Consider the following 22,338-nt stretch of genomic DNA (forward strand, 5'->3'; position numbering starts at 1 on the left):
TGAATAGTTTTCAATTTATATACCTGTACATGTAAATAAAAACTTTGGAATCTATTCCCAGTTGGACAGTTTCGAGAAACTTAATTTGCCCAAGTTTTGGTTTGGTTTAATACCCAAATAATAATAAATGCTCTATACTAGTTGCTTGATTTGAGCACTAAAGCTGGAATAGGTGATATTTTACTTTTGTGAGAGGTGGAATGTTTCCTCTGTCTGTCTTGGGCCATTGGGTTTTATAAAGATAATTCTGGTAAGTAGGATAATCTTTTAAATACAGCTTAAATCTTTGTGTTACAATAATATAATGAAATAATTTTCACCATTGGGAGAATAGTGGATTTGGTGTCTGTTATGCGCTGGGCCTGGTAAAGGAGAACATCATAGTTCAATAACTGGATGACTTTTTGGTAGGAATTTTTTCCATACTGCAAGACATCTTGAATTTAGAAATCTAGAAGTAAGTAGTCATGAAACATGAACGTCTTAATATTTCATTAATAAGCAACTCTTTTTTTAAATATGTATACATAAAAGTTGAGATCTACTTAAAACCATTTGTATGTACTTCCTAAGCCCTCTGTGTACTGTTAAGTTTGCTCTATACTTTAGTACTGTTACTTTGTAAAGCAAGTATAATAATGCTAGTATTTTTGCCAGCATGACTGGTCTGTGTTCTTCTAAAAGGCTTTAGACTAGGAGACTAGGGCTCTCTTTTTTTTTTTTCTCCTCTTCGTACAGATGGAGTAACTTAATTTTGAGACCAACTTCAGCAAAATAAATAAATAGGAAAAATGCAGTGATGAAACTGAAAAAGTAATTTCAGGAACTGTAGCTAACATAACCAAACAGAGAAATGTCTCATGGATTGAAGAAATGTAATTCATAAAATGGACTCAGAACTACTTTCCATTTAACAAATAAATTTAGAACAAAAGATTTAGAAAGTTACTCATGTTGTACAGGCAGTTAGTCTAGCCCAGCTTTGAAAATGAAATGAGATATTTTAGTAAAGTGATTTAAAATGATTTTTAAGCTTTTATTATTGTTCTTCCATTCAAAGAAAGTCATTTTTCTTTTGGGCATGATTTTTTACCCTGCTGGTTTTGGTGAAGGTAAAATTCTGTACTGATCTGGATTAATGAAACTGAATTTTAGAATTCTGTATCTTTTTCTGCTTCCTCAGTTACTGTCCTCAGTCTTCACATTTCGCCCTCTGTTCACTACCAGAGAAATAAGGAAAGTATCGTTCAGGGAGGGTATTCAGACTGTTATTGCTCTTGTGTTTGGCTCAGAAGACAAAGTTCTGAGTAGCACTGCTATCAGTATTATTGTGAAGTTTTACGCCTTAAATGCCAGTAGCAAGTAGAAACAGGAATTGGTTGTTAGTATTGGCAAATGATATTTAAACAGATAACAATTAGGAATTACTGTCATGAGTTTGGACTGTATGAATGTTTATTGGGTTTGCTACTACACATTTATGGCTAATGAGTTTTAATGTCTTTAAAGTCAAAGAAATTTTTGCTTAGTGGAGATGTTTATATATATGTTCATCTTTCTTTGATGTTGCTAATTTGTGTTAATATTAGTTTTCTTTCTGTTCTGAAGAATCCATACGTAAGAGGTTGATATTATTTTACTCTTTTGTCCATTTAAGTTTCATGAGATCATCATACTTCCTGCAATGTTTAGACAGAATAGCGTCCAGCTTTGCTGACCTTCCCTGAATCCTTTCTACCTCTTGGCTAAAAGCCTGTCAGTCCGGTGCAAGTGTGTGAAGGAATTCCCCTGTGAATGCTTAGGTAAAACTAAATCCTGCTGCATTTATGAATCTAAAGCCCAAAACTTACTTTCAACACTTTGATCAGAGATGAAGAAGGAGGAAAAAAAAAATTACAAATATTGGATTAAGTTCATGTGAATGCCATTCAATAAATCTGCTTTTTATCTGTAGATGTTAGCATGCATTTAATTAGAAGATGTGACAGTGCAGTTTAAGACTTACATTTGTGTAGTATTCAGAGGAAAAACTGAGGTTCTTCAACTGACTGTACCTAAATTCATCTGTGTTTTCTCATCCTTGTAACCTAAAGAATTAAATAATCTTTTAAGATGAAGGACTTTACATAAAGTGTTCAGAAGTATGATGTCTTTGAGGTGTAGCTTTTATGAACCCACTTGTTTATTCTTTTATTTTGTGGTGCTGTTTGTTTCCTCTTACCCTTCAAGGTCCAACTGTTATTATAAAACTCTTCAACAATTAACTGTAGCTTGATGAGGCTCGAAAAAGCTGCGTTTCAGGTAATATGTTTGCTGGAAATTCATTCAGGAATTATTTTAGTTGCTACATACATTGCAATTGCATAAGTGCACACCAGACACACAATGTATAAACTTCCAGACAGTATGTATTGATCTAATTTGTTTTTCAATTGGATCTCATTACTCATAATTCCTATATCTTCATTTTAGGTGATTTAGTACTTCAAAAATAACTGTAGTGAAGTGGATTTTCTTCTGCATTTATTTGAATACATCTGTGAGGAGTATCAAGACTACAGTATTTTTTTCTTATTCATTATTTAAGAAAAGAATTGATCAAACGGTTGACTATTTACTTAACTTGCAAAGTACACAAATGGCTTAAGGAAAGATTAAGATACTGGTTTTGTGTGCATATAATTTGGGCGTGTAACAGGTGTGAAAAACTAATTAGTGTACTTTTTTAGAAATTGAGTCATGCTTTGCATAATCCCCAAGATTTGTTAGTGGCTCCCAAGATTTCCTCTGTGTGTTAACACAGCAGGGACCAATTGTGCAACAATATCCTTTGGTTTTGCCATTGGGACTGCCATGTGTGTAGCAATGTTAATTTATGCCATCGTTGTGAAATACTTTTCAACTAGACTTAGGCATCCTCAGCTCATTTTCGAAAGTTGCAGGTGAAGTGGCTTTACTTTAGTTGTGACTTTGGGTTGGTTTTTGATGTGTTCTGCTCTATGAACTTTCAGTGATTGTAAGACTGTTAGTTTAATGCACCTTGGCACAGCCCCTTAGCCTGTGAAAAAAAGGTATTTTAAAGGATAGCTTTCCTAGACTCTTATCGCTTGGGAGGAGCTCTTGTTGTCTTAAGCATCTTAGCTTCACAGTCTTTGCTGTGAACTCTTGGATCTCTGAACTATTCGATTCTCCACCTACCTGTGGAGCAACATGGGAAGCAAGTATTTTATTTCAGCCAATTTGTGCCTACTTAGAGAGTGCAAAATGTGCAGTCAGGTACAGGCAGGTCAAGCAGATAAGGCAGGACAGAATGCTGGGCTCCTTAGGTGGGGCAGTGGTGAATGTTGTAGTATTGGCTGAAAAATAACAAATTTCCACAGTACTGTAGCCATGGCATCCAAGGAGTTCTGAATGATTGTGTGTTTGGTCTTCTCAAGACAATTATTTCAGATTTCTTGTACGCTTTTCAAGGCTACCTATGTAACTGTGAAGGCTAGAAACTTCAACTCTTCAAATGAGAATGGAAATTTCTGTTATCCATTATTTGTATTTGGAAGAGAACTCTAATCAAATTAATAGTTGGCCAATAACTGCCAATTACTTTGCGTGTTATACCCCTACTCAGCACACGCATTCACAAAGCGTTAGAAAACCATCAAAGAAATTATTAATTTCGATTATTTTATAACATCGTAGAAGAATATTGATGATGGATCTCCTATGTTACATTTGAACTTGCATTTCCAGAGAGAAGTGATGCAAAGGCTTTTACTCGTGCAAATGAAATTCTTAAAATTTCTATTTCAGAGTCTCAGATTCTTACATTGTTATTTCACAGGGGTTTTAACTACAATTTATTCTGGTAGGCTACTCCTCCATTACTGTACTTCATCCCCTGCCTCCTGGGAAAAGACTTGTCTAGAAACACATAGAGCTTGATTACTGTCAGTTTTAATTCGAGAATTCTTGTGTTAGTCTGCATTTTGGGATATGATATTTGTTATTTATAAAAAATAAGTTTTATAAAAGATCCCCTATTGTGAACGTAAATAGGACATTTCACCTGGCTCTAGTAATCAGTGAAATTCCTTGCCTGTTAAAATAAATGGAGTCTGCAGCATTACTACAGTGGACAGAACTGCGTTGTGATTACACAATATAGGTTTATTGTAGTATTTCTTAAATCACAGCAGGATAATTCACATATCTCACTGTTCTTTAAACTTGTCTCATTTATCTTTAATAAGAGTGTGATGTAACAGATACTAGATACTAGAATATATCAGATATCATAGAGAGTAACCCTTCCTGTAAGTGTACGTGGTGTTTAATGAATGCTGGTGTCAATTAAGATCTGTCCACATACAAAGCAGTGGAGTGGACTTGACTTCTGTTTTTGTAGTTGTAGTGGTGGTGGTTGCCTTGCCCTTTTCAGAGAAAGGAAGTACTATTTAGAAGTACATGAAAAAAGAAAGACATGGTTATTAATATTTAAAATATTGCAAAAAAACAACCCACACAAAATTTTTACCCTGAAGCTGATATTTTATGTTTCTCTGAAGATGTGTTCTATTTTCTTGCCTATAAAAACTAGGAGACTTTTTTAGGAAAGATATAGGAAACTGTTGGAATTTATTGGTGCGTTAAAATACATATGTTTGTGCCGATCAGTTGTGCTGCTCTGAACTGCTATTAGAAGTTGAGCTAACAAGTGAAAGCTGACTGGAATACCTTTACTATGTTACACCCACAATTGCAGCGAGGCTGAGATAAGCATGATTTAAATTTGGGACTTGGAGTAACTCAGATGTTACTTGAACACCAACGCTGCTGGTATCTGACTTTCATTACCAGAGTAGTAATGTTGGAAAGGCTTTTGAAGCTAAGGAATAATAGATGTGTTACAGGAGTTGTGTCACACACCACATTCATGCAAAGTCTTTGTGCATCTTTAGGTAGACTTAGCTACCTTTTGATCATTGCTGTGAGCATGAGCCAGAAATGACAAGCATATGTTGACTCAGACTGTATTTGCTTTCTAGTAGTCTTTGGGCATTGAAGGTCAGATAGAATATTTTTGCTGTTGAATAGAAGAGTCTGGAAATGGATGGAGGTTTTTTTCTGGTCACTAATCATGTTAGTATGAATAAAAAAGGTGCATTACAAAAAATCTTGAATACTTATGATAATCCTAAGAAGAACTCTTTACATTCTGTTTAACGCTGTTTCACAAAAACTGTTTCCAACGTCTTGGATTTGTAGTGATGTAAAGAAGAAAGGGTTTGTGCCCTATTACTAGAGGAGTATTTTTGGGTAATTGTGCTACTTAGTTTTCCACCCTGTTATTTTATTTCTAGCATGTTGTAAATAACAAAGACATGCATGCTTTGTGGTAATTTCAGACTTTTCTGTAACCTGTTCAGAATTTCGCTGGGAGTAAATATGTAACAGTTCCATTTTATGCGGTTCAGGTTAATTTAAATTATGCTTACAAAGTATCACAGTGGCACTGTGTAAAGACCTGAACTAGCACATTGCAGTGACATGCCATGTAGGTATATCTGTGATATGTTAAATATTTTAATATTAGAATTTGAAACATGATTCCCAGTCTTGTATTTGAGCCGTTGTTTCTCTTGATTTCTAGATCCAAAAATATAATACAGTAATTCTTATATACACACAGCTAGGGAAGGAAGCAAAGTTGTTGTGATGGCTTAAAAGACAATTGAATGTGTTTTTATTTTTTACAGAAAATGCCAGAAGCCTCAGAAGACCATAACCATTGGAAGGCCTGTTGACTTCCATTTTTTGGTAATCTGGAACATCATCAGTCTGGCATGGCGCAGGGTAGTCAACAACTTGACATGCAGGTACTCCATGATCTCCGACAACGTTTCCCTGAGATACCTGAAGGGGTGGTATCTCAGTGCATGCTTCAGGTATGGTAAAGAGTTTTTAGAAGTATGTATTTTATTTTTGTAGTATTTTGTAGTATTCTTTTCGGTAGTATACATGGAGCATAGATTTTTTCATTCTTATTTTGAAAGGGTGGAAGACTCCACTGCTTGCATTTTTGTTTGGTCTTTTATGTACAAAGATTTTATCGTTCCTTACTTAGGTTTTTGGAGGGGTTTACGTACAAGCTGTGACTGTATGCATGCAGAGGATAAGGGAAGTGGCTGATTGGATGATTATTGACGATGGCTACATATATAACATACATACATTGGAGGAGATTTTAGCAAGCAATGACTCCTTGTTTCAAGATGAGGAACTGCCTTTGGCTAGGAATCTAAGGGTTTTCTGTCTTTGGAGCATCTTTTTGTCACAGCTATCCAAAGGTTTATTTTCACTTCATTGTTTCCAAGTCAGATGCCAGTTCTTACCCTACCTCTCCTGCCCTTCCCTTTCCATTTCTTTCTTCCACTTTCATCTAAATCAGAAATTGGAAATGTTAATAAGTGACTACACATAATCATATTTTAAAGTCCTTGTCATTTGAGATTACCTTCCATTAACAGGAAGAACCAGGAGTGGAATAGAAGCATGTTAGATCTGGTTTGGCCTTGTACAATTGTGGCTAGGTGGAACTTAATGTGATAAATTGCTGCACATCAAAGTAGCTAAAGCTGTATTTGCATCCTGCCTTTCCCTGAAAGAGAGTAGGTTTACTTAGAACTGGCTGTAATTTTTGCCTTCTAAATAATACAAATAAAAATTAATTGCTTTCAGACGAATGCAAAGCAGGGGAAACCCTACCGTATAAAACTTTACTTATCCTGACAGTCATCTCTTCTCTACTGTTAAGTACATAATAGCTTTGATGAAGTATGTTGAAGTCATAGACATCCTAAACTGATAAAATTAAAAATCCCCTAATGCTGTAGAAGTATGTGTTGTTCTGTATCTTTAACACAGTGTTCTGGATACTTAGTTAGCATTACATTACAAATATCTGTCATTTTTTTTTTAAGTGTAATATTTGTTTCCAAACCTCCTTTGTATTTGTTTTAAGATATGTGAAGCAGTTTCCATTAAGCTATTGCAATGCATGCTCTAGGTTTAAACCAATGTGAATTTTGGACCTATTAAAAAGAGGGCGCCTTGAAATAACATATATATTCTATACCCTGAGAAAAGCAGATTAGGGCTTGTCCTGCCTCCAGCCTGGTAAAATGACCTAAGAAAGCTGAGGACTGCCTTTATGAAGTCCTGATTAGATGACGAATGGCTGATGGTAGTGGTTAACTTTTTAGAGACTGCTATCTTGCATGGTAGTGCTGGTTATTATAGGGTCTGTTTCTTACATGTTCTGGTTTCAAATTTTCCTGTGATATGTCTGTATATTCCCATTGACCATTGGTGTCTAGAAGGGCATATTGTCATGAAAGGGAAGTTGTCAGAGAGAAGCATCCACAGAGTGAGAGCCATACACAATTGTGTGTTCTACTCTTCTGTTTTCTGTCATGTCCATAACAAGTCTTCAGATGACACGATGTTGAAAATGTAGGTACATCTGATAGTGAAATCATATGAAGTTCTGCAAAGGTTATCTTCACTTTACTAGTAAGACTGACTGGGTATCAGTCCTTTAGAAAAAATATAAAACTGAATTTTCAACTAGCTGGTTAGGCTGTTGCAAATTGTATTGCAAGGCCACTTGTATACAGACTTTATATAGTGATAGTGTTTAAAATAGAATTGAAACCGTTATTAATATGTATTCCTTAGAATGGCAGTCTTGGCATACTAAGGAAGGCAGAGGGATGTGTGTATATATAACTATGTATGCACTTGTTCTGGTAGGAGAGGCTGAGTGTCACAGAAGGTACCAGTCTTGGATCTCATGTAACAAAGTTAGGGAGCTGAGGGCCAGATGTAGTGCTGCTGTAAAGTGTGTTTGTTTTTTTTTTTTCTTTAACTGAATTTTTAAATTAAAAATTGAACCACGGCCGATATAGGTTGTTGTATAGCAAATGGGGGAGGAAAAAAAACTCATCCACAACCTGGAATTCTTTCCAGTGAATTTACTCTTTTGGAAAAGCTGTCATTTTTGTCATTCTTTTAACAAGACTAGATTAAGCTAAAAGGAATATTGAGAAGGACGAGAGGGGATTTCCCCACTGTACTTCTGATTTATCTCCTGATTTATCTGTATAGTTTCAGCTGCTGGCACTACAGAACAAATCAAACATTTACAAGTATTATTTGGTTTCCTTTCTCATGTATGAATAAAACTTTTTTTTAACCTAGAGCTTGAAATTCGTGAAGGAAGTTGAAATTATGTCAGAGTTATAAGGTTTATGGAATTACCAGTACTTTTTCAAGCAAAACTTATTCTGACTTAATTCTGTTCTACCAAGAGAACCTTGTTTAAAATGTAGGGGTTTTAAACATCCAGGTAAAGAGAAATACTCAAGTAAACAGTAAAGTAAAAGTGAAAACAGTAAACACTCAGGTAAACAATAAAATGCCATCTGCCTTTCTGTTTCAACTTCCCAATTTTGATCTATTTTAGTTTTATTTGTGTTGTCATTAGAAGTAGTTTATTGTACATTCCTGTTCCTTGAAGAAGATGCCAAGGTGTCTAACCAGTGCTTTCTCCCAAACTGGACTTGATTTCTAGTAGGCCTACTGTAGCTAGTGTTACCATAGCTTTTTGCTAGGTAGTATGCGAGCTGTGTACTGCTTGCACACTGTGACCTAGAAGGTATTACCTTTATGTCAAAATTTGTGTGCTATCCCTTGTTGTGTTCAAGCTAGGCTTGATTGCAGCTTCAGTTGAATGATTGTTGAACGCTGAGCAACCTCTTTTTCTTTTTCTGTTTGACATTGTGTCCATTCTTACTCCTAGCACAACAACAACCTAGATGCCTGTTGTCGCGCCCTCGCACAGGAGAGCAACAAATACTTGTATATGGAGTACCATAGCCCTGATGACACCAGAATGAATAGAAATAGCCTTTTGCACATTAATCTGGGTATTCATCCTCATACCAGCTATCATGCAGGGGATGGAGCTCAACTTAATGGTGGTCGTACACTGGTACACAGTTCAAGCGATGGACATATTGATCCACAACGCACGGCAGGTAAACAGCTGATATGCTTAGTTCAAGAACCACATTCTGCTCCTGCTGTTGTGGCAGCTTCTCCTAGTTACAATCCATTTTTCATGAATGACCAGAATAGAAATGCAGCTACTCCTCCTCCACAGCCACCTCCTCAGCCATCTTCCATACAACAAGGAATGAACACGTCTGCTATGCAAGGCCCTCCTCCCACGTATATGCACATACCTCGGTACAGTACAAATCCCATTACTGTTACAGTATCACAAAACCTCCCCTCTGGACAGAGTGTACCCAGAGCTCTACAAATTCTTCCACAGATTCCAAGCAATCTTTATGGGACTCCTGGCTCTATTTATATAAGACAAACATCTCAAAGTTCTTCAGGACGACAGACTCCTCAGAATACACAGTGGCATTCATCGCCACAGGGCCCAGTTCCACATTATACTCCTCGTCCTCTACCTGTGTATCCACATCAACAGAACTATCAACCTTCTCAGTATTCTCCTAAACAACCCCAAATCCCTCAGTCAGCTTTTCGATCACCACCAACATCTCAGTGTCCCTCTCCCTTTGGCTCTCCCCAACACCAAGTTCAACCTTCTCAGTTGGGTCATCAGAGTTCACATGTTTTCATGCCTCCTAGTCCTTCAACTGTCCCACCCCATCCATATCAGCAAGCATCCCAGACTTTTCAAAAACAAGGCAGTCACTCTGTATCGTATCTTCCTCCTTTTGCTGGACCTAGTTTATCCAAAGGTTCTATGAATAAAATAGAAATTACAGTTGAGCCACCGCAAAGACCTGGGACTGCAATGAACAGAAGTCCTTCACCAATAAGTAATCAACCATCTCAACGAAACCAGCACTCGCTGTATACAGCCACTACTCCTCCTTCAAGCTCTCCATCAAGAGGTATGTCAGGTCAGCCCAAACCTCCATTTAGTGTTAATCCAGTATATATTACCTACACGCAACCAACTGGACCTACGGGTGCACCAACACAGTCTCCTCGGGTAATGGTATCTCAGCCAAACCCAACCATTTTTAAAATCACAGTAGGTCGAGCACCGACTGAGAATCTTTTAAATTTAGTGGACCAAGAAGAGCGTTCTGCAGCACCAGAACCTATTCAGCCTATTTCTGTAATCCCAGGATCCGGAGGAGAAAAAGGAAGCCATAAGTATCAGAGAAGTTCTAGTTCTGGATCAGACGACTATGCTTACACTCAAGGTAAATGTTTCACCCTACAAATTGCATTACTGCAAAATGCAGTTTCGGTTTGATTTTGCTACTCACTAAGTAAGAATTTTTGGATATGTACAGAAAAGAATAGAAATTGCACCAAAAATGATCTGATGAGAGAGTTTCTTCTGATTTTTAAAAAACTTGGCCAAATTTCAGTCTAATGCATAACGAATTTCTGAGGTTCTTAAAGTTGCTATGCTTTTGATGCTAGGGGAACTTTTTAAAAGAAACCAGAAAAGAAACAGCTAACATAAGCAATTGATTTGTTAATATAATGTGTGTTCGGTTTGGAAATTATTCATCGAAGAAATATGTCATAAATTTACATGTGGCTTTTGTTATTTTTTGTATTTGTTTCTTACTTGGATACTTTAAAAAAAGTGAAGCATTAACTTTTGCAGGGAATTTGAATCCAATTTATTTAGTTTAGTTTGAAGAGTATTAAGTGAAAGAGGAGAGAGAAGTAGGATTGCAGCTGAAATTATTTTGGATGTCAGTACAAATCATACTTTTGTGTTGAAAGGTGTTACAATAATTGTTTTGAAGATCTTTATCAAAACTTCACCTCTTCCACTTAGAGTTTTCAAAGAGAAGGAAGAGATTTGCAGGCAAATTGTAGTATGTCTGTTCTGCTGTATAGGGATAAGACATAGTCTTAATGCTATGTATAAATGAAGAATTATGTAAAAGAAAAATAAATAGTAAAATCTAGTCTTCATCTGAAAACTGCTTTTCTCAAAGCAACTACTTTATAGGTATGAAACATTTAAAATTGAACAAATTAATCTGTCTACAAGCTTTTAAACTAATCATTTGGGGTGGTGATGGAATAATAATCAGCAGCAATTTGAAGAACGTGCTTTGTTTCTGAATTTGTGTTTGGAAAAGAGGAGTCTTCCTCCACTGCTCCTTCTGGAAAGCTAAAATAATGGTTTTAATGCTACCCTGTAGTTCTTGATTTCTTACTTGCTTTGTGTCTTTTGAGCTATTCTAACTCATCGAGAAAGAGCTGTTCTGTACCTGGTAAGCCCAATTGGAAATGTTATTTAGAGAGACGAATGCTAATAGATCTGTAACTCTTAGGTCATATGCATTGTTTGCTAGTGTTCCTAATATGGCTTCATTAAAGGTTGTCAGTTATTTGAGAAAACAATAAGTAGCTTCACATAACTGAGAAAAACATGTTCTGAAATGTAGAAATCTGGTTTTGCCTTTGTATCTTTGACTAGATTTGTGTATATGGAAAATAAAACCAATAAAACTGCTATTTTGGTGTATCTGCTTTTGTGGCAGTATCTGCCACAGCTGGGACTTTATTATAGCCTTTGATATTGCTGAACTCTGACTCCTGATAGAAGTAAATTGTAGAAGAATGAACATTATATTCTTTACTACCACAAAGGAGTCCTAAAAAGAAGAGTATATTTAACAGCTTAATATAGGGAACAAATTTGTTTAATTTCCTTTCAAATATGAACCGTTGTGAAGTGCTACCAAAAATCCATTCTTGTCTCTGTACTTCCACTGTTTCTTTGCAGCCTGAATCATGTTTGAGTTGAACAAGAGTATAATGCAAAGCTATGTAGTGTAGTCATATCAGATGTTAAATTGGAGGAGTCGCGCAAAGGCAAGTTTTGATAGTAGGAGTGGAAAATCATACAGCCTGGTATTGGTACTTTTTTTTTCTTCCCAAAATTTTCTGATCTCTTAAATTCTACTCAGATGATTTATGCTACTTCAGAAAGTAGATAACAGGTTTTTCAGTAATACTGGTGCAAACATCTGATGTTATTTTTTGATAGGATTTTCAGTGTTTATTCTTTGACCGTGAAGTGGTGGATCCATACAAAATCAAAAGTGTAGTGCTACATATTTGCACGGAATACTGAATTCTGGTAAAAAAACTGTCATTGCTGTGCTCCTGACTTTTCTTTTCTTGTCTTACCCCAGTAAGCTGTGTCATATTGTTGCTTATTTTTCTAACTTTTTTTTGGTTAGTATGTATATATTATTGAGATTTTGTGGTTTTTTTTTCTTTGTCCCTGTTGAATAGGAGTGAAGAAAAGGGCAGGTGTTGGCTTCTACTTTGTATGAAATGGCATTTTACAGATTCTGCAATGTCTTCATTCATTTCAACAGTTTGCTGGACCTTTATTATGTGAGCAGTGTGATTGCCTGAATGCCCACAGCAAATTTCTATTTTTTCTTCTTTTTTTTTTTTCTTCTGTCCTAGTAGACTTTCTGATCTAGCTGGTTTTACCTGATTAAAGTGCTAAGCATCACACTGATGAACCTGACATCATGATGAAATACTGAGGAACAGTCTTCCTGCTGAAACTGAATATTATTTTCTAGCTAGTCAAAATTCTTTGGCTGCTCTGGGAGCTCAGCATCAGATTGTGGCTGAGTCATAGATCTCAGTACCATGGCAAAAATATGAGAGAATTATTAACAGCAGTGAGAGGTTAGGGAACAGCAAATCAGCTCTGTTGTAGAATTAAAGACTCTGAAGCACCTGAATTGCCTCCACTTTTTTTTTTTTTTCTGGATTCTCTAGTCTGTTTTATTGTAGTTCTATAGTATTGTCTTTGAGCACTGGGGAACTTCCAGTATTGAGAATTGCAATACTCTCTGAAAAGCCAAGATTACTTAGTTATTATAGCATAATCACTAATGGAAGTAAAAAAAGAAAGCAATTCAGGACTGACATTTGGCTAATGTATCAAGGCTAGTGCGTCAGCTTATATCGAGCTGCAGATATGAAGCATGTTACCTTCTGATCTTACCTCTGGTATTTATTTTGTGTTTTGTCAGATCAGTTTTAATATAACTAGGTTGCTGTTTCATCCAGAGAAGCTGTCTCCTTGTACAGGTGCCTTTGTATTTTTGAGACGAGAAAGACCAAATGCAAAAAAGAAGCTTTGACCAAAATGGTAATATCAACTCCAAGTTACTGCCTAAAATGTGTTCTTATACTGGAAGAACTTTGTTCTAAATTGTAGTTCATTTGGCATGAAAGCATCTTCACACTGATATTTGGCTGCATGTTTATAATCACGTTTTTTTTTTTCCAGAAAGGTCACTCATGAATCTTACGCATAAGTTAAGAATTTATTTTCCCAGTTTTTTCTGTGGTAGTAACTATTTCTTCCATGTAAAACATTAGCCTTGTTGTTACATCAACGAGCAAGGATGGAGAGATTAGCAAAGGAACTGAAGCTTGAGAAAGAGGAGCTTGAACGCCTGAAAGCCGAAGTCAATGGTATGGAGCATGATCTAATGCAGAGGAGGCTTCGAAGAGTTAGCTGTACAACTGCAATTCCAACAGTAAGCGATTTGTTAGTATTTTAATTCAAGATACAATTTTTTTTTATGTTTTCATCAACTAAATTATTTTACAGAAAATATTTTTGAATATAAATTCTTCAGAATTTGGAGATTACTTTTTGTAAGTTCTTGGCTTGTTGTAAACCAGTTCTTGTTATTTAGGAATCATGTATATGTCCACCTTTCTTCATGCTCACAGTGGAATTTCTGGAGCTCCTATACATGGGCTTTTCTGGACCACAGAACTGAATAGACAGTTACTTTCCTAACAACCCATAATGGTGTATGGCCAGGTGTGTTTAAAGAGCTGAGCTGTGTACAGCTTAGTGTTCATGTAGCAAGGTTTCATGTTTTCTTAAGAAGTTATTTGTTGTATTGAGAGATTTTGTTGTTTGAGTAGTTGCATCTCATAGACGTTTGCCTTTTGTTAAGTGCAGCATGTGCCAAGTAACTTTTTGGCAGTGGTATTGGCTCGAATAGTTGGCACCTCTCATCTTTTCCGTGTTGATTCTTCCCATCTGTGTGACTTCAACCTGCAAGTGATTCTAGCCCAAATATATGTACGGCTCTGATAAGTGAATTCATCAGCTGGGGAGAGAGGTTGCCCATCCCCTTTGTTCAGCATTGGCGAGGCCACACTTGGAGTATAGTGTCCAGGAGTTGACTCCCCAGTATGAGAGAGACATGGTCATACTGGAGAGTCCAGTGAAGGGCCACAAAGATAAGTAAGGGTCTGGAGCATCTCTCCTGTGAGGACAGGCTGAGAGAGCTAGGACTCCCCAGCTTGGAGAAGAGAAGGTTATGGGGGATCTTAATATATATGAATACCTGAAGGGAGGATGCAAAGAGGACTGAGTGTGGCTTTTTTCAGTGGTGCCCAGTGACAAGACGAGAGGTAACGGGCACAGATTGCCACACAGGAGGTTTTCTGTGAACTTCAGGAAACACTTTGTTTTACTGTGTGGTTCACTGATTGTCCAGAGCAGTTGTGGAGTCTTTATCCTTGGAGATACTTACAAGCTGTCTGCCATCTGGGCAGAGGGGTTGGACCACATGACTTTCAGACGTCCCTTCCAACCTCAAACATTCTGTGATTTTGCAATTGTCTGTGATGCTGAAATGTATCCCAGCATAGGATAGTTATTCCTACATACATGTTGATAATCACTGTTGCTAGCATTAAGAACACTTTGTATTCCAGTAACTTGGGGTTACTTAATGGTATGCAATTACATAGACCTAAATACCTGATTATTCTGTTAAGAGTAACTAATGTCTGACAGTATTGGAACAATTTAAATATGCTAGGCTAGAAAATTTGACAAGTTTGGACTCCTTGGAGTCATGCAAATAAATAAACTGCTGATCTTATTTGTGTGTAATCAATAATATTAAATGCAGCTTGTATTCTGTTTCTTGATTGTCTTGATGTAAACTCATGTAGCAGGTCATGAATTTATACGGAATTTTATAAGGTGTATGATTTTATCAACTCGAGGTCAGTTATCTTTTCTTGTTCATTTTTGTTGGTTTGGCTTGTTTTCATCCTCAGCTGCCAATGGGAGATTTTCTTTATTTTTTTTTTTTTTAGGGAATAAACATGGGTAGGGAGGACAGTGGAATCTTGGCTGTTTTTTTCAGTGCCTTACCTACAATCAGTTTCTAATAAAGCTGTTAACAAAGATACAGCAATGTTGTTTCTGTGTCAGATAAGATGCTGACTTTCCCACAATTTCTATTTTGGGTTGTTTCTTTCTAGCCTGAGGAAATGACCAGATTGAGAAGCCTCAACAGACAGCTCCAGATAAATGTTGACTGTACACTGAAAGAAGTTGATCTCCTTCAGTCTAGAGGTATAGAATTGATAGGTTTTTAAAAACATAATTTAAATATAGTGTGTGCTTAAATGTGGATATTCTTCTTGGACTCTTTAAAGTTCAGTTTTGATTATCAATATCACTTTATCTCTGAAAGGTGTATTTTTCAGTTGCAGCCTGATAAACTTGACTTGCTGATATTTCTGTTGGCCAAAATAAATTACATTACCAGGAAAATGATGACTTAGTAGTGACTTTGTCAAGAGCTAATTTAAAAAAACCTATGCTCCTTAATGAATGTTCTTCACTTAAAAATTAACATTTGCTAATAAAGGCTCTGCCCAAAAAAAACCCCTATAGTTTACAACTAAGAAGTTGGCAAACAGAGATCTACTTGGGTATTTAAAAATCCACTTTTTGTGACAGAAACTTGGCGTAAATAAAATCAAATAGATTAGAATGTGTAGTCGTTTTTTACCAAGAATGTGTCCTACAGAAAGACTTGCATTTTCGCATATTTTGAAAGCAGCACAACATTGAGCTGGACTTGATTCTTCAGTATGGGTTTAGCCTGCTAAAAATTACTAGAATCAACACAAAACTGAAATTCTGTGACAAAAGACTGCTCAGGAAAAAGCTAATATATAATGTCACAATAAAAAGATATATAAAATCTGAAGCCTCGATGTGTTCGTAACGTTGGCATGAGCATGTAAATAAACTCCGAGTTGCACTTTCTTTGTTTTCTAACAGGCAACTTTGACCCGAAAGCCACATGTAACTTCTACGATAACATTGAGCCTGGTCCTGTTGTGCCACCAAAGCCATATAAAAAGGGTAGGTCAACTAACAAGTTTTAGGTTACTTAATGTGCATTGAGAAAGCTTTCCGCTCTCCCCCTCCTTTTTTATTTTTAAAGCCCCTGTGATGACAGGAAGCAATTCTAATTGTTACAACTTTTCTCTAGGTATAAACCAAACCAGAACACATTTATGTAAGTGCAGTAATCCTGATTGTAACTTGGTTTTGTCAGGCAGGTTGTTGCAAATTAATGTTTTGTTAATATGTTTGTAAATACTGTTATTCACTATTAGAAAAACAGTTGCAGCTATACTAAGTTTTACCTGTTAACTTGAGCTTCCTAATTAAGTTGGGGTTTTTTGAATACCTCTGGGTTAAAAGCTCTGTGTCTTCAGGTTTCTTTAGCCGTCTTCTAATATGTGTTGTTAGGGTTTTATTGCTTAGTTGGGATCTTTCAAGCAAGTTTAATTGGTCACAGCAGCTTTTTAAAATTTGCTTTTATATTTCATTTATATTTTAACTTGACTGGTCACAGTTTACCTATTTTTTTGTGCAGAGTATGAATTTCACAGTAGCCCTGAAGTTTTAGTACAGCAAGAGCTTCAGACATTTTAAGGACCAGGATAGAACACACGTCCACACGCTGGTCCAAAGTTACGAGTGGGACACTGTTGTAGAAGTTCACTACTAGTTTCTAAAATTCTCTGTGCTAATCATATAGTACTTGGGATTCATATCCAGCTGAAGACATTTAAGCTTTATATGCTTACAGGAGCTCTGTATTTATTCTCAGTTTTTGTCCTATGGCGATTCAGTCAGGACATCCCAGAGGGAGTCAGCTCCCCATCAGTAGACACCTAGTGGCCAGGTGGCTCTCTGAACTCGTCTCCCTGTAGTGGTGATTTTGGAGCACAATCCTACCTTTTGTCTTGCATATTTTTGGACATTTTTTTTTTTTTCTTCCTGAAATCTGTTAAAAAAAAATGTCGTGGACTGCTGAAATAGCCAGTCTGGGATCCTGTGATCTGATATAGAAACAAAGGAGTGGGCATTTCTTTGAAAATGTTGTGTGTCGTAGGGTTTATACTGTTGTGTCTCCTCTTACTGTGGCTAGCATGTACTAAAATTGTTAATGGAAAAGAGGTCGCTCTGCTGAATCACTAGTCATACAGTCTGCTTGAAAATCCAAATTTTGTAAGTAAGTTTTGGTTGGTGATAAGCATTTGACAAAGTTTTTTGCAATTGAATTTTGAATTCATACAGGGAGATATTTCCCTCTTGTTTGAAGCAAGTATTTTATATATTTTATATAATAAAATGCGTACTATGTGGAAATTTAAAAGAAAGTGAAGTTTCAGAACAACTGCTTGTGGTTCAAAACAAAAACAATACTGGGATTTTTCCTGCATAGGTGGTATTGTCCAGAAAAGACAGGAGCAGCAACATGAGCAGTGGCATGAAGGCAGGTGCCTGAGTTAAATTTCATGTTAAATTGCAGTAGTCATGTCGTTGATTTATAGCGCTGCTACTTCATGATGCTAGAAGCGATTCTTTTAATTATGCTAGCCTATTTGATTTATTATTTCAAAGCAAAAAAAAAAAAGTGCAAAACTTACATGAAATAAGTGATTTTATTTGTCAATTGGAAAGATAGTATCTTGTAAGGATTTGTATGACTTTTATGACTGGCTTCTTGATTTTGTCTGTCAACATATTGGAGATCAGATTAAGGGCTGGTGTACTTTTTTCTTAGCTTGGCTTTTCACATGGAGTTGGCAAAATTTTTTTTTTTCTTAAAAAATCCAATTTCCTTAATATTCAGCCGTTGAAGGCATGGGCAGACCAGTGTCTGCTCTCTGCTGCTGTCGAGCTGTTCAACATGAATGCAGACCAGTGCACACAGTACTTGCTTGGAAGGAGTCTGTTGAGGCTAAGCACTGTTAATGTGACTATGCAACTTCTGGACTGGAGAGGGTTTACATCTAAGCAAGGAGGTTACTTTTATTTTCTTTAAGTATGTCTCTGAAGACAAACATAAGTACTATTTGCACTAACTTCGTCATCGGCCATCTGCTAGATGTCTTTGCAGATGACAGCAGGGTGTGCACTTTGAATTACAAATTGCAGTCCTTTTTTACAACAGAAGTTCTCTTTTAATTAAGCCGTTCTGCAGATGTTTAGCAGATGGATACCTTAACCTTATCTTCTAGGTATGTGTGTTAACGTTGTTTTGAATATTAACATATCATAAAATGCTGTGTTTCCACATCCTAGGAGTATTTGTCTAATTTAGTAGATATCCTACTGTCTTGAAGTAGTGGTGGTAGTTTTCCTGTGGTTATTACCTAATGTGTGATTTGCATACATACTGAATTATGAATGAAAACAGACTAATAGTGTTGCTACACACACATACAATCCCTTCTGCAAAACGAGAATAAAACCAATCATCTTATTTTGAAAAAAGCCTACCATTTTATTTTTATGTTGATTTTTTTTCTTCAGCCTGGGTAAATGCTAGAGAAAGATGTAGAAAATGTATCATCTGTCAGACGGTTTGAAGACTACTAGAAGTAGTCTGTCATTTGAGGTAAAGTAGGGTTATTGGAATTTAAAATTTGGTAATAGACTGCTGTATGTAAACCTGTGAAGTCATTCCTTGAATGACAGGATGGTGCTGCGGTGCCAGTAACAAGCTTTTCAGTATGTTTTAAGCCAGTAAACCTTTAGCAGTATCAGTGACCTAACACTGGTAAATGCTCTTTTTGGTTTTAATGGTATATGGTTAAATGACTCTTTACAGAAGGGAAATATTTTAATTATAAATATTTCACAAAGTGAATTAGAAATGCTTTAGTGAAAGACCTTTAATGTTAACTATGTGGAAAGGTTTCTGTGTTCATTTTAAGATGGAATGTGTAATGAGGGGACAGACCAGTAGTAAGGCCTTGCCTATCATCTTTCTCTCTTGAAATAAGAAAAAAATGTTTCCTTTGTCTTTTTTTTAGAGCATCAATCCAGCTCCAAACAGACTCCACGGGCTCAGCCAAGAGATGAAGACTTTGAAGGGGCTCCATGGAATTGTGATAGTTGCACCTTTCTAAATCACCCAGCGCTAAATCGCTGTGAGCAGTGTGAAATGCCACGATACACCTGAAAATCAGGAAGGGGCTGCATTGGGTTAAAAACAGGCTCTCAAGCCGACTGCTGTAGGAGAAGGAAACATGGGGAACCTTTCAGTCCATCTGCCCGGCCTTTGCCAGTCAACAGTCTTCATATTGCAACGGGTGGGAGTAATGTGTTAAGATGTTTCTGCTTGTGCTGCACTAAAAATAAATAAATTAAGGGTGAAATTCTTTCTTATCCCACTGCAGTGAACAAAGCAGAAAATGAAACGTGAAAATGTAAAAGGATTAATGTTGGGAAGAATGTATACAGGAAAGCAAATAACTACTGGTGTTTAGTCCTGTGGTTATAGTTACTGCTTAGAGGCTCTGAAAATCTGTTTGGTTTTTGTTTTTTTTTTTTAAAAAAAAAGATTATAGGACTCTTGGTAATGGTGTGAAATGTTACACTTAACCAGAAAAACTGAAGAGCCAGAGCTGACTTAACCTGGCCACAGCTAGCTGGAAAACAAAGGCTCCCTGTGCTTCTAGATTGTAAAATACTGGAAAAGAAGACAGGTAAATGCAACAATAAATTTTGCAATGTATTGAAAAAAAAAAAAAAAGGAGAAGGGTATTTGTAATTGCTGCTTTTTTTCAGGGTAACTTATGTCTACAAAAAATTGCTGTTTGAAATAGTAACCTAAGGTGACTAAATGAGATACTGTATGAGTGTCACAGAGAGTTTAATCAGAGGTAATTTTTTACAATCCCTTTTGCTTGTACAGTGCTCACCTGGCTGTGTCAACACTGGTAATAAACTAAGAATGAATTCTACCATATTACGGATGAAAATACTGCTGCATGCTTTCATTAGGCCGTCGTGTTTCAAAGCTAAAATATGCTTTTATATACAACAGTCTTCTAAGCCTGTGCTCTGTAGCAGCACAGTGACATATGCCAAACAGGCTACTCCAAATTTGGGTTGGAAGACTTGAGCTTGGCCATGGTTGTGTATGAGAAGAGTTTGTATCCAGTTCCTTAGGCCTTCTCAGCTTCCAATTTGTGAAGAATTCATGATGTTTACAGCACAGAAGGTACTTTGTGCCCTAGTTCAAAGTTAGCTGAAAAATAATCAATTAGCTCTTCAGTAAAGGTTTGTTTGTATGTTGTTAATAAACCAGCCTGTGTAAAATAACAGACACCAGATCCTGAGAAATTACACACTGTGTTCTTTTTATTTTGGTCAGGAAATATTTACCGTAGGCTGAAGAACACAAGACTTGCAACTGAATATCATACTGGTACTTTTATGAGTATGAAATACTGTATTATAAAGGTGATTGAATTTGTTTGAATACTTCAGGTTGCTGTAATAAAGCACTCAATACTTGTGAAATCGAACTTGGGTTTGGGCAGCTGAATGATTGTTACACAACTGTGTGACTGAGTAGGATGTTCTTGTGTACTGGTCAGGAGCTGGTACAGTGCATTTGAGTTTTTATGGGATAACTTTTATCAAGATTCAGACACACAGCCAAGCACATCAGCTGAATTACGGTAATTGACTTTGCCACTGTGAGGCAAAATGTGCTAGCTAAACCTTACCAGAAGAGATTTAATCTACTTCACGTAAAATTGTTCCTAGCTCATGGCAGCCACATCCATATGGTCAATTACCACAATTCACTTGATGTGTGAGAACATGTTAAGCTGTGGTAGAACAATCATGTGTCCGAATCCATATTTAAAATCAAGCAGCTTTTTCTACGGGGTGTGTGGAGGAAAACTCATCTTGACTGCATTGCTCAATCTGGTGTCTTCTCTCCCTGCAGCTTATAAAGGTAAAAAGATGAAAATCAAATTGTGATCTTAGATGAGGAACTATTATTTTATCTGGCATTTTTCAATATGTTCTTGCACTTATTAAATCTTGAGCATCATTTTAAAGAAGCCAAGAGATCTCCAGCTATCAGTGTGCTACTGATAAGCAAAATAAAGTCAAAGGCATCCAAGCTAGTTTTCCTTTCCTCCCTCCCTCCACATGTGGAAAGGGGTAAAGAAAATTACTGTCAAATGAAGTAAGAAGCCAAATATTGATTTGGTTCATGTAAGTGGACAGTGACAAAACTGAAATAATTAGAAAACAGATTAGCAGAAGCATCATGCTTAGGATAAGCAGCACCATTGCTGTTACCAGCTGTATAACAAATTACTCAAAACAATACCAGTAACTTCATGACTTTTCTTTGTGATGCCTTTGCTTTTGTACTATTTCAGTTTTCTGTTCATTTGTACTTCTGTTGAAGTTTTAGAAGCGTTTGTTTTTGCTGGAATTACAGAATGATAGCAACTGAAATGACAGTCAGCAAATGAGAGTAGGTATGTCATACATCCATACAGTTGTGCCATTTTCAGACAGAATAGATGCTACTTTTGAGGAGGTGTGAGGGGAGATGCATACAGTCAAAAAATTCCCTGAACTATAGTGACCATAAGTGGAGATTTGCTAATCTTAGTTGCAGCTTCACCAGAAGAAAAGGAAGGCTGCTATAACAGCAAGATACTTCTTGGAAGACTGAGTGAGCGCCAATAAATTGCAAATGAATTTGTTTATACCAATTATTTTACTCCGGTTTTTTAATTATTCTCATTTGTTGCTTGTATAAAACCCAAAACAAACAACAAAAAAAACCCCTTCTGTTGTATTTTTACTTGCAAATGCCCATACTCAAACATTGCTAGTAAAGACTTTACGTGGTGCTTGGATATTTTTAGTTTGTTAGACTGTAAATTGTATTTGGAATATTGGAAGATCGATTTTCCTTCTGAAAGCAGGTGATGCCATTCACGCCCCAACTGAACTTTAGATTATGCCAAAAAGATTGGTTTATGTAATATTTATTGAATGCACATAAAACCCTAATGTCAGCTGGCATACAAAATGCACTGTATTGTATAAAA

General features: G+C 36.4%; 1 protein-coding gene across 3 annotated transcripts in view; it reads left to right on the forward strand.

Annotated features, from left to right (window-relative positions):
- The window catches only part of TAB3 (TGF-beta activated kinase 1 (MAP3K7) binding protein 3), a 44,777-nt gene extending 22,732 nt beyond the window's left edge, over positions 1 to 22,045 (forward strand). Inside the window, exons 2-8 of one of the 3 annotated variants that reach the window (XM_069873437.1) lie at positions 5,754 to 5,942; positions 8,858 to 9,992; positions 10,173 to 10,310; positions 13,492 to 13,652; positions 15,412 to 15,505; positions 16,223 to 16,306; positions 19,279 to 22,045. In XM_069873437.1, coding sequence (XP_069729538.1) covers positions 5,841 to 5,942; positions 8,858 to 9,992; positions 10,173 to 10,310; positions 13,492 to 13,652; positions 15,412 to 15,505; positions 16,223 to 16,306; positions 19,279 to 19,427 — 1,863 coding nt within the window. In that variant the 5' untranslated portion in view covers positions 5,754 to 5,840 and the 3' untranslated portion in view covers positions 19,428 to 22,045. Of the gene's footprint in view, positions 1 to 5,753; positions 5,943 to 8,857; positions 10,311 to 13,491; positions 13,653 to 15,411; positions 15,506 to 16,222; positions 16,307 to 19,278 lie in introns of all 3 variants that reach the window. The other 2 variants (XM_069873446.1, XM_069873429.1) reach the window with 2 other exon arrangements.
- The last annotated feature ends 293 nt before the right edge of the window (positions 22,046 to 22,338 follow it).

The sequence above is a fragment of the Phaenicophaeus curvirostris genome, chromosome 1 (genome assembly GCF_032191515.1).
Source record: "Phaenicophaeus curvirostris isolate KB17595 chromosome 1, BPBGC_Pcur_1.0, whole genome shotgun sequence".
NCBI classification, from domain to species: domain Eukaryota; kingdom Metazoa; phylum Chordata; class Aves; order Cuculiformes; family Cuculidae; genus Phaenicophaeus; species Phaenicophaeus curvirostris.